At 42.3% G+C, this 19294-nt stretch overlaps 1 protein-coding gene across 4 annotated transcripts in view; it reads left to right on the top strand.

The window, feature by feature from the left end:
• The window catches only part of ABL1 (ABL proto-oncogene 1, non-receptor tyrosine kinase), a 379654-nt gene that overhangs the window by 305688 nt on the left and 54672 nt on the right, over positions 1-19294 (top strand). For all 4 annotated transcript variants that reach the window (XM_077478103.1, XM_077478095.1, XM_077478087.1 and 1 more), the window contains 2 exons: positions 4285-4369; positions 9998-10175. In XM_077478103.1, coding sequence (XP_077334229.1) covers positions 4285-4369; positions 9998-10175 — 263 coding nt within the window. The remainder of the gene's footprint in view (positions 1-4284; positions 4370-9997; positions 10176-19294) is intronic.

The following is a 19294-nucleotide window of genomic DNA, read 5'->3' as shown; positions in this document are numbered from 1 at the left end:
CAGAGAGATCGATATCTTTATGTTAATGACAAAGGATCCGCTAGCATGCAGAACAGGTGCCTTGGTGTTCCCATGGAATCAGTTTTACTGATTTATGCTTTCCCTCCTTTTCTGCGTGCGTCCATGACTTCTTCGCATCATCAAGCAGGAAGGGAAGTTGGTGATTCTTGTGGCCCCGGCATGGCTCAGAAGATGTTGGTATGCAGAGATCATAAGAATGGCAGTAAGGGTCCCATGCACCCTACCACCACGTCCAGACCTTCTCTTGCAAAGGTCCAGTATTCCATCTTACCTTATAAATGCAAAATGTAACAGTTTGGCTATTGGGGCCCACACTCTGAAGAAGCGTGGGCTGTCAGGTTCAGTGTTATCTACCTTGGTTAATGCAAGGATGCCGCCCTCCATAATAGTATATTATGGAGTCTGGGAAGCGTAGGTCTCCTGGTGTGAAACCAGGGGTTGGCACCCCAGAAAATAAGTCGTAGGTAGAATCCTTGACTTTCTGCAGATGGGGTGAGATATAAAGCTGGCCTTGAGTACTTTCTAAGGACAGGTCTCGGCCTTATCTGTATTATTTCAAGACCACTTGCTTTGCATTCTTTGGTTCGTAACTTTATTCAGGGGGGTAACACAGCTTAATCTCCGGTTAAGTCACCCCTGAACCCATGGGACTTGAATTTAGTTTTCTCTGCATTACAAAAACAGCCTTTTTTTTTTGAGCCGATACGACATATTCCCTTGGTCCTTTTTGACAAGGAAACTATTTTTTCTGGTAACCATATCTGCTGAGTGAAGAGTATCAGAATTGGCTGCTCTACATTATCGTTCACAAGGATAAGGTAGTATTGCATCCTCATCCTAACTTTTTACCTTAATTTTTCCAGAGCCCTGTTCTATGGAAGAAAAATCGCCACATTCTCTTGATGTGGTGACATCAGTTAAAGGCGATTGATCAGATTCGGAGAACGGATGTTTTGTTTTTATTGCCTGAAGGTCCTAAAAGAGGACAGGCAGCATTGAAATCTACTATTTCTAAATGGATTCAACAAATAATTGTTCAAGCTTATGGTTTAAAGAGGTAGATTCCACACTCTAAAATAAACACACTCCTCTAGGGCTGTTAGTGCTCCGTGGGCAGTGCATCACTAAAGCCCCATACACACTATCAGATTGTCTGCTGATTTTTTCCATCAGATTTACCAAAACCATATAATATGAGGTCAAACCTTAGGGGTTTCAATGTGTATGCAATCAGGCAGGCCCTTGTACTACATGGTTTTGTTAAACCTGAAGGAAAAACTCAGCAGACAATCTGATAGTGTGTATGGTGCTTAAGCCTCCATGGCTCAAATCTGCAACTTGTTCAATCCATGCATTTACCAGACTCTATCAGGTAAATGTAAAAAGGCATGAGGATATCGCCTTTGGGCGTAGTGTGCTGCAGGCAGCAGTATAACTCCTCTAGTCTCATGTTGCCCTAATTCTGTTGTGTCTTCCTCCCCTCAGTTGGCATTGCTATGGGACATCTCACATAGTGATTACTATGGCGCTGTGTCCCATGATGTGCGATTTAAAGAAAATCGTTTTTTTTTAACAGCTTACCTGTAAAATCCTTTTCTTTTGATGTATATCACGGGGCACAGAGGGTCCCGCCCCTCTTTCTAGCATACACATGTATTGCTTTGCTACATAACTGAGTTACTCCCAGTATGGGAGGGGTTATATAGATAGGCAACTTCCTGTTTAGGGTGTGCCAGTGTCCAGCACCTGAAGGTGGCCTATAACCCACATAGTGATTACTATGGCTCTGTGTCCCGTGATGTACTTCAAAATTAAAGGAATTTACAGGTAAGCTGTTATCATTTTTATCCCAATGTCTATCTCATTAGATATTTAGTTATTCTTTCAGGTGGTGCATCTATCTGTTATAAAGGTAACAATTTGTAATGTGATTGTCATATTATAGAGCAATAGTATAAAATGAACTTGCTTATAAGGGGATTCTAGGAGACAGGCAGTTACACTAGGAGAGCTGGACAGGGCCGTAGAAGGTCCTTAACCCAGCAGCAGGACCGGTATCTGCTCCCTTGTGCAAGAAGGGACAGGATGAGCCCTGGCAGAGCCCTACATAATGGCCTCCAGCAGGCCACTGGTGGGAATGTCTCTGACCAAGCATTCAGAAATGGACTTTAGGAACGTGGCCTGAGAGCCCGACGTCCTCTAGTGAGCCCTGCAGGCATCGTGGAGCTTGATTGACATTTGGCAGGTCCGCCACTGCTCCCTGTGCTTTTCACAGTTGAGAGCAGGGTCAACCTGACCACATGTGACAGATGGAAAATGTTATGCTGCCTGTAACATCATTCAGCATGACCGGTTTGGTGGTGGGTCAGTGATGGTCTGGGGAGGCATGTCCATGGAGGGTTGCACAGACCTCTACAGGCTAGACAATGGCACCTTGACTGCCATTAGGCATTGGGATGAAATCCTTGGACCCATTGTCAGACCCTACACTGGAGTAGTGGGTCCTGGGTTCCTTCTGGTGCACGCCAATGCCCGGCCTCATGTGGCAAGTGTATGCAACCAGTTCCTAGAGGATGATGGAATTTATATAATTAAATGGCCCCCTCACCTGTCCTAAATCCAATAGAACACCTCTGGGACATTGTTTTGGTCCATCTGAGGCCGCCATGTTGCACCTCAGTCTGTTCAGGAGCTCAGTGATGCCCTGGTCCAGATCTGGAGGAAATGCCCCAGGACACCATCCGTCTGGTTGGGAGCATGCCCCGATGTTGTGAGGCATGCATACAAGCACATGGGGGCCATACAAACTACTGAGTACCATTTTGAGTTGTTGCAATGATATTTCAGCAAAATGGACTAGCTTGCTGCATCATTTTTTCACTTAGATTTTCTGGGTGTCTTTGAATTCAGCCCTCTGTAGGTTGATAATTTTCATTTCCACCAAACAATGTGGCAGCCTTTCATTCCTAACACATTACCAAATCCAGTATAGATATCCAACATATTTTTCCCCATTGAGATTTGATGTGTTTTCAAAGTGTTCCTTTAATTTTTTTTTGAACAGTGTATTTTATGTGATAGACAAACACAAAGTGGCACATAATGGTGAAGTGGAAGGATAAACGAAAAAAGGTTTTCCAGTTTTGTTACAAATATGTGAAAAGTGTGAGGTTTATGTGGAAGTGTCAGAGGTTTGTTAGAGAATCTTAGGCTGGCCATACATGTTCAATTTTCTTGTACAATTTTAGATTTACCAAAAAACATATATGACAGGCCCTTGCACTACATAATTGAAGGTAAATCTAAAGAAAATTGTACAAATTTTTTTTATCAAATATGTATAATGTATGGCCAGCCTTAGTGAACAAACAGCATCATGAAGGCCAAGGAACACATCAGACAGGTCAGGGATAAAGCTGTGGAGAATTTTAAAGCAGGGTTAGGTTATAAAAAAAAATATATAGCTGCCTTTTGTAAATGTGCTTAGACACAAAGTGCTTGGGCATTTATTCATTCCATTGGCCAGATTCTGTAGTAATGTTCTGGCTCTGTGCTGCATATTTTCATTGGATTTTCAAAACCAAATCAGTGTTGTACATGAAATGTCAAGCTCTTGGAAGCTTATCAGTAGATTCGCAAAGGACCAGCTGATTGAGGAACTATAAGTTGGGTGACTTCTGATGATGCCGGGACAGGGCACGGGAGGATCAGTTTTCAAGTTTAGTTTGGGAAGTAGAGAGCCCCTTAAAGGATCCCTGTCTTAATATACATAGCTGAGTAATCTGATTTACCCTAAATTCTCCTAAGTGACCCCTAGGGAGACTAAAATCTTTATAGCAATTGATTTATAGAACGTGCCAGTCCTGTAAGCTGCTGCCATCTAGTGGCTGACTTGTCCTTAAAGCCCTAGCTATTGTATGAAAACATTTCTCTAGCAGCGAGCTCCTATTGATGTGTGAATGCAGCGGAAGGCAATGTTTACCCTGTGAATGGGTGTTGAATGCTAGAACATGTGATTGCCTGGAGGTTTTCTCTAATGATTCATGTTTTGCAGTTTTACATTATCCTCAGACGCAGTGCTGTATAATAGCACCCAAACACTAATGTTTTTGCAGCAAATTTTAATTAAAGTCTGTCAGTGGATGCATTCTGGGATTAAAGAATGCGGTTTCTGAGTGCTCCTAGCTGCTTGATACTTTCTTATGAAGCCTTTTAAATGGAACCTGAAAAAAAAACCTGCTTATTTGTTTCTCATGTTTTCAGGAGGACACAATGGAAGTGGAAGAGTTTTTGAAAGAAGCTTCAGTGATGAAGGAGGTTAAACACCCCAACTTGGTGCAATTGCTGGGTATGTAAACTGGATATGCATTCTTTGTTTTAAAAAAAGCAATCTCCTTTCCTTTTCTTTCTTTTTTTTTTTTTTTTTTTTTTTTTTTTTGCATTCTTACAGGTAAGATAGCTCTGTCATTAAGATTCACATTTCAGAGAACTGCATATGCATTGAGCACATTTGTGTACCATATGTACCCTGGTGTGTTACTGAGCAAAAGGGCCTCTGAATGGGCCCCAGCATTTACAGGGAGGCAGTTCTGACCAGGCCTGTTAGAATACACTGGACAGTGTGGCCAGACTGGACTGCACAGTCATATGTAGGAAAAAAAACTACAAATGCTATAGCGGAAAAGTGGAGGCAAGACTAGGAAAATAGAGTTTTTAATCCCAATGTCTATCTTGTTTGATAGTTGTGCTTTCAGGTGGTGCATCTACCTGTTATAAAGGTAACAAGTTGTAATGTGATTGTCATAATCTATAGCAAAAGTATAAACTGAACTTGCTTATAAGGGGTTAGCACCTTTCTGTATTTTTATTGATTAGTTACCATGGGCAGGATCTTCATTTTTTTTGTATTGATTTTCTGTTATCCAGTTTTAATGCATCAGCCCCATAATGTCCATTAGTACTGTGGTTTATGAATTGTGCTATGTTGTAGTTCACTCCTGAACTTGCTAATATCAGGAGCTCCCATAATGCCATTTAGAGATTTCCCAGCATATTGGTAATCACGGGATTATTCAGCAGTAGCCCCTCTCATTTTTCTTCATAGGAACGGGAAGTGTCTTTGCAGTATGTTCTGTGTGCGATTAGCTGTTGTGGGGTGGGGGGGGGAAGGAGAGTCTCAACAGATCCGAGATGGTCTCCCATGATGTGTTTCTCCAATAAAGGCTATGCTTCCTGCTCTATACAACTACTTAAGTTTGCACTCCTGTCCTTCTATACAGTATGTATATGTGTGTTAAGTATTTATAGATATACAGTGGTGTGAAAAAGTGTTTGCCCCCTTCCTCATTTCCTGTTCCTTTGCATGTTTGTCACACTTAAGTGTTTCGGAACATCAAACCAATTTAAACAATAGTCAAGGACAACACAAGTAAACACAAAATGCAATTTGTAAATGAAGGTGTTTATTATTAAGGCCGGGTTCACACCGCTGCGATGCGGGAACGCCGCGAATCCGCGGCGTTTTCCCGCATCGCATTACTCCCGCCGGCAGTTCACACTGCCCTATGCGGACGGCTGGGAGTGTCAATGATATGTTAATGACACCCCCAGATCCGTCCGCATATCGCAGTGCGATCTGCCGACTCGCACAGGAATCGGATCGCATGGTGTGAACCCCCATGCGATCCGATTCTGTTGCGGACCAAAAAAAGGGTCCCGTGCGAGTTTGCTGCGGGAGCGATGCGAATTCAGCCATACTATCTGTATGGCTGTACTCGCATCGCTACGGAGATCGGATGTTATTTGCGGTGCCAATCACATCCGGATCTCCCCCCGCAGCAGTATGAACCCAGCCTAAAGGTGAAAAAAAATCCAAACCATCATGGCCCTGTGTGAAAAAGTGATTGCCCCCTTGTTAAAACATACTATAACTGTGGTTGTCCACACCTGAGTTCAATTTCTCTAGCCACACCCAGGCCTAATTATTGCCACACCTGTTCACAATCAAGGCATCACTTAAATAGGAGCTGCTTGACACAGTAAGGTCCACCAGAAGATCCTTAAAAGCTACACATCATGCCGAGACCCAAAGAAATTCAGGAACAATTGAGAAAGAAAGTAATTGAGATCTATCAGTCTGGAAAGGGTTATAAAGCCATTTCCAAAGCTTTGTGAATCCAGCGAACCACAGTGAGAGCCATTATCCACAAATGGCGAAGACATGGAACAGTGGTGAACCTTCCCAGGAGTGGCCGGCCGCCCAAAATTACCCCAAGAGCGCAGCGACGACTCATCCAAGAGGTCACAAAAGACCCCACAACAATGTCCAAGGAACTGCAGGCCTCACTTGCCTCAGTTAAGGTCAGCGTTCATGCCTCCACCATCAGGAAAAGACTGGGCAAAAATGGCCTGCATGGCAGAGTTCCAAGGAGAAAACCACTGCTGAGCAAAAAGAACATCAAAGCTCGTCTCAATTTCTCCACAACACATCTTGATGATCCCCAAGACTTTTGGGACAACATTCTGTGGACCGATGAGACAAAAGTGGAACTCTTTGGAAGGTGTGTGTCCAAGTATATCTGGCGTAGAAGGAACACTGCATTTCATAAAAAGAACATTATACCAACAGTAAAATATGGTGGTGGTAGTGTGATGGTCTGGGGCTGTTTTGCTGCTTCAGGACCTGGAAGACTTGCCGTGATAAAAGGAACTATGAATTCTGCTGTCTACCAAGAGATCCTGAAGGAGAATGTCCGACCATCTGTTCGTGTACTCAAGCTGAAACGAACTTGGGTTCTGCAGCAGGACAATGATCCTAAACACACCAGCAAGTCCACCACCGAATGGCTGAAGAAAAACAAAATGAAGACTTTGGAGTGGCCTAGCCAAAGTCCTGACCTGAATCCTATTGAGATGTTGTGGTATGACCTTAAAAAGGCCGTTCATGCTCGAAAACCCTCTAATGTAACTGAATTAGGACAATTCTGCAAAGATGAGTGGGCCAAAATTCCTCCAGGACGCTGTAAAAGCCTCATTGCACGTTATCGCAAACGCTTGGTTGCAGTTGTTGCTGCTAAGGGTGGCCCAACCAGTTATTAGGTTTAGGGGGCAATCACTTTTTCACACAGGGCCATGATGGTTTGGATTTTTTTTCACCTTTTAATAATAAACGCCTTCATTTACAAATTGCATTTTGTGTTTACTTGTGTTGTCCTTGACTATTGTTTAAATTGGTTTGATGTTCCGAAACACTTAAGTGTGACAAACATGCAAAGGAACAGGAAATAAGGAAGGGGGCAAACACTTTTTCACACCACTGTATATATGTGTCATGTGACAAACAAAAACTTAAATGTATTTTATTGGGATTTTATGTGATAGACCAACACAAAGTGCAACATAATTGTGAAGTGGAAGGAAAATGATAATTGGTTTTCAAAATATTTTACAAATATCTGAAAATGTGCAGTGCATTTGTATTCAGCCCCCTTTACTCTGATACCCCTAACTAAAATTTAGTGGAACCAATTGTCTTTTGAAGTCACCTAATTAGTAAATAGAGTGTACCTGTGTGTAATTAAATCTCACTATAAATAAAGCTGTTCTGAAAAGCCCTCAGAGGTTTGTTAAAGAACCTTAGTGAACAAACAGAATCATGAAGTCCAAGGAACACACCAGACAGGTCAGGGATAAAGTTGTGGAGACGTTTAAAGCAGGGTTAGGTTATAAAAAATATCCCAAACTTTGAACATCTTACGGAGCACTGTTCAATACATCATCCAAAAGTGGAAATAGTATGGCACAACTGCAAACCTACCAAGACATGGATGTCCACCGAAACTGACAGGCCAGGCAAGGTCACGATTAATCAGAGAAGCGGACAAGAGGTCCATGGTAACTATGGGGGAGCTGCAAAGATCCACAGCTCAGGTGGAGAATCTGTGCACAGGGAAACTATTAGTTGTGCACTCCACAAATCTGGCCTTTATAGAAGATTGGCAAGAAAAAAGCCATTGTTTAAAGATGGCCATATGAAGTCCCGTTTGCGAGAAGCCATGTAGAGGACACCGCAAACGTGAGAGAAGGTGCTCTGGTCTGATGAGACCAAAATTGAACTTCTTGGCCTAAAAGCAAAATGCTATGTGTGGTGGAAAATTAACACTCGCCAAATAGTTGCCTGTGTGTCCTCTCCGCTGGCTCGCCTGCCTGCCTCTGCAGGCGTGCCGTACAGGTCTGTCCCTTCGTTAAGATCACTGCACTGCCTATCCCCCGCACCCCCCCCCCCCCCCCCCCCCCGTCTGCCTTTTTCACACAAGATGAGAAGCGCGGCCACTCTGAACAAAGGGCAGGACTTTTTAAGTTAAGAAGCGGGTGATTGGTTGCTATGCAGCGGGGAGGTCCCACAATCAATCACTCACCTTTAACGTGAAAAGTCCTTCCCATTGTGGAGGGCTGCTGTGCTTTCTGTCTTGTGCGAATGAGGAATGACTCCGTGGGGAGGGGAGAGTGCTGTGCTGTTATGAGGACAGTGGTCTACTATTGATTGGGGTCGGTCTGTGATGGGGCGCCTGAGATGAGGGGCCTGTGACGTGCACAGGAGACTAAGATATGGAGGATATCGTGGAGTCATAGCACCAATATGACACTCGGACCTCCACTAGAAGAAAATTTTTCTGATCAAAGCCCAGTGAATTTTAATTAAATACGCCTGATTTAGATCAAAGCATATTCATGTGTTAGAATGGCCCAGTCAAAGTCCAGACCTAAATACAATTGAGCATCTGTGGCAAGACTTGAAAATTGCTGTTCAGACACATGCCATGCAATCTGACAGAGCTTGAGCTATTTTGCAAAGAAGAATGGGCAAAAATGTCTCTACATGTGCAAAGTTGGTAGAGACATCCCAAAAAAGACTTGCTGTAATTGCAGAGAAAGGAGGTTCTACAAAGTATTTACTTAGGGGGGCTGATTACAAATGCACTCCATACTTTTCACAGATTTATTTGTAAAATAATTTGAAAACCATTTATTATTTTCCTTCCACTTCACAATTATGTGTCGCTTTTTGTTGGTCTATCACATAAAATCCTAATAAAATACATTTACGCTTTTGGTTGTAACATGACAAAATGTGGAAAATTTCAAGGGGTATGAATACTTTTACAAGGCACTGTGTGTGTATATATATTCTCAGAAAATACGTGCAAGAACTCAACCAAGAACCCCCCTACGGCACCTAAACCTTGTCAAATTGTGGGTGTGGTCAAAATTCACAATAGTCTTTAAAGCGCATTAAATACCAGGAGTATGTTACAAGGGGGGGGGGGTTTACACACAGGGTGCAGAAATTGGGAGTGTGCTACATAATTAGTTCAGAGTTCATGGGTGGGCTGCATACAGAGTGCAGAATTCAACCTTCTTCCACAGCTATTGCCTCTGCATCCCCATCCACATCTCACTTTCACTCCTTCAGTTTTGGCCTATGCATGCAAACCCTTCTCTACTGCTCCTGTCTTCTCCCCTCTTCTTAAAAACTCTACCATCGTTTCACATATCTTACTTTTCTTGCTGTATTAAGCTGAAGCACCCAGCCAGTTCTAGTACCTCCCCACACACTGTAGGTGGCTCCGCCTCTCTCACGTGCAGGGAAAGCATCCAGTGAGGGTGTCGGCATCTGCACTGCACCCCAGGCAACTATATCTCCCTTGTCCCCATCCTGCACTCAGTGGGAGCTGCTCAGGAGATCAGATCTGTGGGAGCTGTTGGAAGACAAGCTGTCAGTTGTAAACACAGAAGCCAAACTTCAGTGAGCAGAGGGCCTGAACCAGAGGTGAGTTCCAGCTGAAATAAACCCCTGTATGTATGTATGTATGTGTGTGTGTGTATATATGGTATATAGATACATACATGGTGAACAATGACAATGTACCATCAGATCTCATTGTTCAAGAGATAACTCTACCCTGCTTTGTTCCAGGGGTTTGCACACGGGAGCCCCCGTTTTACATCATCACGGAGTTCATGACATATGGTAACCTCCTGGATTACCTGCGGGACTGCAATCGACAGGAGGTGACAGCTGTGGTGCTGCTCCATATGGCGACTCAGATCTCATCTGCTATGGAGTATTTAGAGAAGAAAAACTTCATTCACAGGTGGGTGGCCCAAACTAAACACAGCACAGTTCAAAACTTCAGTAACACCATTTACTTAATCATCAGTGAAAGAACTCTGAAAGAAATCTGTTTCCTTCTTGTAATTTTGGGATGGACATATAGAGGATCTCTGCTCTAAAGGAAAGGAAGGTTTTAAAAAAGGCCACTACTGAATTGATTGATTACATTTAGCACTCTTACCACCCCCCGCGGGAAGACATAAAAGGTTTGGCGTCTGCACTGACCCCTTTTAGTGCATCTTGCTTTATGACAGTACAGCTTTAAGCTGGATAGAGGGGTTCTTTTTGTTTTTTGGCAGTGTGCAACTCCTCTCCAATTCAAACTCTCAGTAAACAGTATACAGATTTCCAAAAATCATTTTTGATGATTTAAATTGCATCTCTAGCTAAAACTTTTGGTTTTGGCTAGAGTGTGGAAATCTCCACACACAGACAAAAAAGAAATGCCTTACAGGCTGCTCTATCCAAATCTTGGTAAAAGATTTTGTCTAGAAGTTAAAGGAGAAGTATAGCCAAAGCTATTTTGGTTATACTTCTCCTGGGGATCACAGGGGTGCAGTTCGTTCTGCACTCCTATGACCTGTTTTCAGCTGAAGTCACAGAGCTGGTCCAGGCTAAAAAAAGATCCTGACTCAGGATTCGCCCTGATGCCTGGACCTGCAGCTCGTTCAGCCTCTGGGCGAGCAGCTGGGAACCTGAGCCAGCCACTCCCTCCACAGCCCAGCGCTCAATTAAGAGCCTGAGGGGCAGAGCAGAGAGCCTGTGACTGACAGACCCTGGACCTTTGTTCACTGAAGGCTGAGAACTGAGCGATCAGCTGTGTTTGATTTCTTGGCTCTCAGTCTTAGAGCCAGCAGGAGACAGTCCGATGCTGCATCCATCTAAGTGTTGCTTTTTAAAAGAACAAGCTCTCTTCCAGATGTATCAGTTTACAAGGATGAGACAAACCATTTAGCCTCAACAGGTATGCTTACAATTATCAGCTTTTATTTATTGATGTAAAACCTTGATCCCAAAAGAAAAAAACTGTTGTAACTGATTATACAGTGTGAGCTGGAATTTGGATTTAATTTGTTAGTATCTAAATCTGCTAGTACATCTAACACTCCCCTCCACTCAGACTAACAGTGCTGTTTTCTACTTTGACCCCTGTATAGAGAAGGAGAAACCTATGTTCCCCAATCATCTCTCTGGTGTAGGAAACTAGAAACGACAAGGATGGTCTTTTTTTTAAACAACCAATCTCTTAGAGGGCAAAGGCAATATCTGTGGTCTATTAGACCCCAGAGGCCTGTCATGGCCCACGCTGTTACAAGGGATGTTTTTTAATTTCTTTTGATAGCAATAAAATTGATTAAAGGGACCATGTATTTATATAAAAAAAAATAGAATTATAAAAAATGTTTTTAAAGCGCCCCCCTGTGAACTCATACGTAGGTCCCACATGCATATGTAAACGGTGATTTGCACCCCACATGTGACATTGCCGCAAACGTCAGAGTGAGAGCAGTAATTCTAGCGCCAGAATTTTTGTATACCTAACTAACTTTTTTTGTGTAACAAATTTGGGTTTTAGCTGTTTAGCTGCACAAATATTATGTGACATGAATAACAAAAAAACCCATCTTATTCTCCAGGGCCTCAAGGATGAGGGGAAAAGGTATTTGAGCCCCTGCTGATTTTGTACGTTTGCCCAGTGACAAAGAAAAGATCAGTTTATAACTTTAATGGTAGGTTTATTGATATATATACACACAGTGCCTTGCGAAAGTATTCGGCCCCCTTGAACTTTTCAACCTTTTGCCACATTTCAGGCTTCAAACATAAAGATATAAAATTTAAATTTTTTGTGAAGAATCACCAACAAGTGGGACACAATTGTGAAGTGGAACGAAATCTATTGGATATTTTAAACTTTTTTAGCAAATAAAAAACTGAAAAGTGGTGCGTGCAAAATTATTCGGCCCCTTTACTTTCAGTGCAGCAAACTCACTCCAGAAGTTCAGCGAGGATCTCTGAATGATCCAATGTTGTTCTAAATGACTGATGGTGATAAATAGAATCCACCTGTGTGTAATCAAGTCTCTGTATAAATGCACCTGCTCTGTGATAGTCTCAGGGTTCTGTTGAAAGCACAGAGAGCATCATGAAGACCAAGGAACACACCAGGCAGGTCCGTAATACTGTTGTGGAGAAGTTTAAAGCCGGATTTGGATACAAAAAGATTTCCCAAGCTTTAAACCTCCCAAGGAGCACTGTGCAAGCGATCATTTTGAAATGGAAGGAGTATCAGACCACTGCAAATCTACCAAGACCTGGCCGTCCCTCTAAACTTTCAGCTCAGATAAGAAGACTGATCAGAGATTGCAGCCAAGAGGCCCATGATCACTCAGGATGAACTGCAGAGAACTACAGCTGAGGTGGGAGAGTCTGTCCATAGGACAACAATCAGTCGTACACTGCACAAATCTGGCCTTTATGGAAGAGTGGCAAGAAGAAAGCCATTTCTCAAAGATATCCATAAAAAGTCTCGTCTAAAGTTTGCCACAAGCCACCTGGGAGACACACCAAACATGTGGAAGAAGGTGCTCTGGTCAGATGAAACCAAAATCGAACTTTTTGCCCACAATGCAAAACGATATGTTTGGCGTAAAAGCAACACAGCTCATCACCCTCAACACACCATCCCCACTGTCAAACATGGTGGTGGCAGCATCATCATGGTTTGGGCCTGCTTTTCTTCAGCAGGGACAGGGAAGATGGTTAAAATTGAGGGGAAGATGGATGCAGCCAAATACAGGACCATTCTGGATGAAAACCTGTTGGAGTCTGCAAAAGACCTGAAACTGGGACGGAGATTTATCTTCCAACAAGACAATGATCCCAAACATACAGCAAAATCTACAAAGGAATGGTTCACAAATAAACATATCCAGGTGTTAGAATGGCCAAGTCAAAGTCCAGACCTGAATCCAATTGAGAATCTGTGGAAAGAGCTGAAAACTGCTGTTCACAAACGCTCTCGATCCAACCTCACTGAGCTCGAGCTGTTTTGCAAGGAAGAATGGGCAAGAATTTCAGTCTCTCAATGTGCAAAACTGATGGAGACATAACCCAAGCGACTTGCAGCTGTAATCGCAGCAAAAGGTGGCTCTACAAAGTATTAACGCAAGGGGGCCGAATAATTTTGCACGCCCCACTTTTCATTTTTTTATTAGTTAAAATAGTTTCAAAAATCCAATAGATTTCGTTCCACTTCACAATTGTGTCCCACTTGTTGGTGATTCTTCACAAAAAATAAAAATGTTATATCTTTATGTTTGAAGCCTGAAATGTGGCAAAAGGTTGAAAAGTTCAAGGGGCCGAATACTTTCGCAAGGCACTGTGTATATGTATGTATGTGTATGTGTATGTGTGTGTATATATATATATATATATAATATATATTACACAATGCACTACAAAAACGGCTTGATTCCCTGTTTTTTGAGGCAGCCAAATTTAAACACACGTACATCTATAATCATGAAATTGTTATATATAAGACTCCCTTATAGTATGAATGTATATATGTAACCACCTGGCATCCAAAGATGGTATAGGGAGATATAAGATGTAAAGTCGGGGTAGGCAACATCGGCCCTCCAGCTGTGGTGAAACTACAAATCCCATCATGCCTCTGCCTCTAGGAGTCATGCCTGTGATCATCTGGGTCTCGCAATGTCTCGTGGGACTTGTAGTCTCAAAACAGCTGGAGGGCCGAGGTTGCCTACCCCTGATGTAAAGAGACAACAAGAAAAAGGAAGGGAAAGAGAAAAAAAAAAAGAATAATAATAATGAGACAAGGAAAGACAACGCAGCCACCAAACATCAGATAATGTAGTGCTGCACTCTGTTCATAGAAGTGTGGGACATCCCATTCAAAGTTGAGCCCAATGGGCTTTCTAGTATTGAAATGGGAAATCCAATACACTTCTCTTTTGCACAATAGTCTAAATTTGTCACCTCCCCTCCTGGATAACACCATATTTTCCACTTGCTGGATGCACAAGCTACTAACATACTTATCATAACATGAATTCCAGTGCCTTGCTATGTTGGTTGAATGATCTTTGGTTATGTCATATAAATCATCTTGCAGCCGATCTCTCAACCTGCGGGTAGTACGACCAAGATACTGTACAGAACATAGTGACTACATAGATCAAGAACCTGATGTTACAGTTAATGAATGTGGAGACCTTGAAATCTTTATTCAAAGACATAGAATGAATGACACCCCCTACCCAGCCCCCCCCCCCCCCCCCCGTTTAACATGGGGGCAACTATCTCCACATCAATACGACCCCTTAAACTGCAGCCAGTGTGGGTGGTGAGATCTACTGGTATAGGGACTAAAGGACCGTGTCCTACCAATGGTGGGAGCTATATGTGATACTGCTCTAAAACCCCCAGATAACACCTGGACATAAATGGGGTCGTTAGACAAAACTGGCACTGTGTCCAAGACCAAAAAGCTGTCCAAGGATGTAAGGGACAAGATTTTAGACCTACAGAAGCCTGGAATGGGCTACAAGACCATCGCCAAGCAGCTTTGTGTGAGTATGACAACAGTTGGTATGATAATTCATAAATGAAAGACAAAATAACTGTCAGTCTTCCTCGGTCCGGGGCTCCATTCCAGATCTCACTTTGTGGAGTTTAAATGATCATGAGAATGGTGAGGATTCAGCCTAGAACTACATGGGAGAATCTTGTCAATTATCTCAAGGCAGTTGGGACCATAGTAAGCAATAAAACAATTTGTAACACAGTATGCTGCGTAGAACTGAAATCCTGCAGCTCCCGCAAGGCCCCCCTGCTCAAGAAAGCACATGTACAGGCCCCTCTGAAGTTTGCTAATGAACATCTGAATGATTCAGAGGACAACGGGGTGAAAGTGCTGTGGTCCGATGAGACTAAAAATCAAGCTCTTTGGCGTCAACTCAACTCGCTGTGTTTGGGAGGGGGATACTGCCTATGACCCCAAGAACATCGTCCCCACGATCAAACATAGAGGTTGAAACATTATGCTTTGGGGGTGTGGGGTGGACAGGACAACTTCACCACATCAAAGGGACGATGGACAGGGCCATGCACCATCAAATCTTGGGTGAGAACCTCCTTCCCTCAGCCAGGGCATTAAAAATGGGTCGTGGGTGTGTATTCCAGCATGGCAGTGACCCAAAACACACCGAAGTTTGCTGGGACTAACATCTGCACGTTTAGTTTCATTGATATATGGACTTTATTGCCTATATATTTACTATTTTGTTTTCTTTATATTTTGTGGTTATCCCCATATTTGGGGTCATGTCTTATTAATTTGTTATAGTTATATGTACACATTAGTTTTCTAAGTTTTGTCACTTTGAGCCACTTTCTTTTGAGTTACAGTCACATATGCTTGGCGCTTACACTTCACACTTTGACCCAAAACACATGGCCAAGGCAACAAAGGAGTTGCTCAAGAAGAAGCACATTAAGGTCCTGCAGTGACCTAGCCAGTCTCCAGACTTTAATCCCCTAGAAAATATGTTAAGGGAGCTGAAGGTTCGAGTTACCAAATGTCAGCTTTGAAACCTTAATGACTTGGAGGGGATCTGCAAAGAGGAGTGGGACAAAATTCCTCCTGAGATGTGTGCAAACCTGGTGGCCAACTACAAGAAATGTCTGACCTCTGTGATTGCCAACAAGGGTTTTGCCACCAAGTACTAAGTCATGTTTTGTGAAGGAGTCAAATACTTATTTCACTAATTAAAATACAAATCAATTTATAACTTTTTTTTAAATGTTTTTCTGGATTTTTTTTTTTTTTGTTCTGTCTCTCGCTGTTAAAATAAACCATTAAAATTATATAGACTGATCATTTCTTTGTTAGTGGGCAAATGTACAAAATCTGCAGGGGATCAAATAAATTTTTCCCTCACTGTATGTTTGTCTTGTCTTATACTAAAATCTCTAGCTGTAGAGAAATATGCTTTTGAAAGAATTGCATTATGTAATAGTTGGCTATCAAGAACCCAGGAACGGGACAGTGTCTAATTTCTTTAAGAGGCTTGAAAATGCAGTGATAATCCAGCCTTATCTCCTTAAACAAACTATTGCCAAACTCTACCTATGTGACCGCTGCAAACAAGAATAATTGTGTTCCCACAACTCCAAAAAAGTGTATTCAGTATTGTGTATTGGTTGTGTCTATCTATATAAATAATGTGACTCACAACAAATTCATAGAAAGTCCTCATACAGTTATCATTCAAATAGTTCATATATAATAAAAAATTCTTCAATTCATTTACAGTGCTCCTTAAATTGTGCCCATTCCGCCAACTTTTTCTCATGCGTCAGAATAATAGGTGCATACGTGTACATCAAGGGTTGGCAACCTTAAACTGGTGGAGATCTACTGGAACAACAGGAGAAGTCAAAGATCACCAGATAAAGTATCGCCTCCTCTCACCTGATTTTAACCCTCTTAATTGCAGTACTACCGTGGCACAAAAGTGTGCATTGCACGGCAATTATTTGTTTAAATCAGTTGGTGAGAAGGCAACATACTGCCTCCTCACCACCTATCAACACACACTCAGATTGCTTTTCAGAGGAGCAGCACTTGAATTAGTCCTTAGTTGTATTCAGCAGCATCTTAGGGCTCGTTCACATGTAAAGTTGGGGGTGCTAAAACAGCAGGATATAATAGAAGTCTATGGCTAAGCGCAGGAAAGCTGTAGGTACATTGCTCCCACGGTGTGGGTAAACCACAGCACATCAGTGTGAAAGCAGCCCTAGACTAATCGCCCAGTTTATTGCTTCACACTGCCCCAAAGATCTTTTCTTTCCTGCTGGTGGCACCACACTGGAGACAGCTACCTGGCATAAGAGGTGGAGTGCAGTTGGCATCACTCCGCATGGGACAAGAGGCAGCACTAAAGAGGAGGCATCGGCTTATGCGGCTCTTGCTCCCTTCTACAGCTCCAACTTTACAAGTAGTCCCTCTGCATTGCACTCTGATACTTTGGAATGGCAGGTCAGCAAACCCAGACCGAGATCTACCACCTGAGATCTGACACCCGCCGTACAATGATCCCCTTCACCAGTTCACCACTGTGCTCACCTCTATGAAAGACCTGCATTAGGTCTTACACCTTCCCCAGCTGGGGTATACTCCACATGTTAAACAGCTGATCGGTATCCTCACCCTCACTCCTCCTCTCCCCTCATACGATTTAGCTGCAGTGTTGTTATGGACTATATAGGCACAACTCCTCTCTCTTCCTTGATTCCTTGGTTAAAATAATTATCTAGCCATTGTGTAGTATTTAAAATTTATAACATTTATTGCACAAGCATCCACTTCTATTTAAAACAAGACCATGCGTATTCCTTTGTATCTCAATCCCGGTAATTCACATCACCTGACTCCGCCCAATACGTGTCGTTACTACCACGTGACTTCCTCAGGTGAATAAAAAAAACACTAAAAAATAGCTATTCGCTTTACATCTTTTGAGTGGATCTTTGTGCTTCAGTGGAATTCCCCCTTAAACAGTGAAGTGCCAGACTTTTGAGCCATTATTTGATCAGCAAAAAAACCATCAAATTTGTTTTTGTTTTTCCTCTTTCTTGTGCTGGAGGCTGATAAACATGAAAGATGAACCGCTTGTACTTGAGAATAATAAAATATATGCAACAGAACAAGCATGGTAGAGGCCTACTGAGTACCCTCACTAGTTTTACCCATATAATCATTACTGTTCTATTAACAAATAAAAACACTTGGTAATAATTTGCTGTTTGACATTGAGATTATAGCTTGTTGCCGTTGTATTTTGAATGTTCAGATTTTACAGTTATGCATTTAGACCACAAGCACAGTAGGTAGATTTTGTGGGGAAAACCTTATTAAAAGGGGTTTGGAGTTGTGCTGATGTTAAAGATTAAAAACCTAGGAACTCAGGAACCTGTGTTTGCCTTAAAATTATTATTATTCAGGATTTATATAGCGCCAACAGTTTATGCAGCACTTTACAACATGAGGGCAAACAGCACAATTACAATACAGTTTAATACAGTAGTAATCAGAGGGAGAGTCTCGGAAGACTTCCAAGACCTGCTCATTAGAAATGGCGATGAGCGAAAGAACCAAGATTCTACTGCCGGTTTTTGTCATTGAGGTTCTCTGCGTAATTGTTCTAGGAGCGTCTCTGGATCACAGATGGTGTTTCTCCCTGACCACCTCCAGATTATAGCTGTGGCTCCGGGGTTAGATCTGTATGAGATGAGTCCTGATTTGGGATTTAGCTTGACACAACCACTGCCACTATGTCTCACAAAAAATAACGATCCACAAGCCATGGCTGTATATGGCTTGTGGGAAGCGGCCTGCTTTTAAAGCGGTTGTAAATTCTGAAAAAGGATTTCAGGCCCATGCAAGCTATTTGCATAATGTGCAAGTATTCATCGCAGTTGAGACCCATTAACTCTCAACCAATTATTTTCCTCTACCCCTGCCACATGCTGGCGGTGTGGTGGAGGCTCTTATCTACGTATCTGGTTGGAATGCCAATGCTTTAAACCATTTTGGTCAACAGTCTTTGCAGTCTACAACAGAATTTGACGAATCTCTGCAACCCTCTCCGAAAATAGCTCTGCTCTCCATGTTACCAGGCTCTGTGTCATCTCAAGAGTCTTTTACATTTCTTTTTGTCAGCAGCTAGGCAAATTATCCCTCAATATTGGAAGCCTTCTGAGATTCCCCTTTCAAATCTGTCATAGAAATGATGGCCTTGGATTCTGACTTTTTTTTTTTTCAAACATGAACTTTTATTAAGAAAATGTTCATACAAAGTATAACTAACAAAATCTCACTAGAATATTGTCAGAAACCATGAATCAGACAGAGTACAATCAAATCACACTTGTTTATTAAATAAAAATAAAAAGGTAAATAGAAAAAGTGTAGTCAAAGCATAGCCAGAGTTCAGTAATCGGATTGAGTAGTCAGCCAGGCCAGAGTTCAATAACCAGATCGGGTAATCAGCCAGGCCAGAAGTCAAG

Source organism: Lithobates pipiens, unplaced genomic scaffold (assembly GCF_037356315.1).
Source record: "Lithobates pipiens isolate NorthernLeopardFrog02 unplaced genomic scaffold, aLitPip1_a1.2 Scaffold_1, whole genome shotgun sequence".
Classification (NCBI taxonomy): Eukaryota; Metazoa; Chordata; class Amphibia; order Anura; family Ranidae; genus Lithobates; species Lithobates pipiens.
This window is presented reverse-complemented; position numbering and strand designations above follow the sequence as displayed.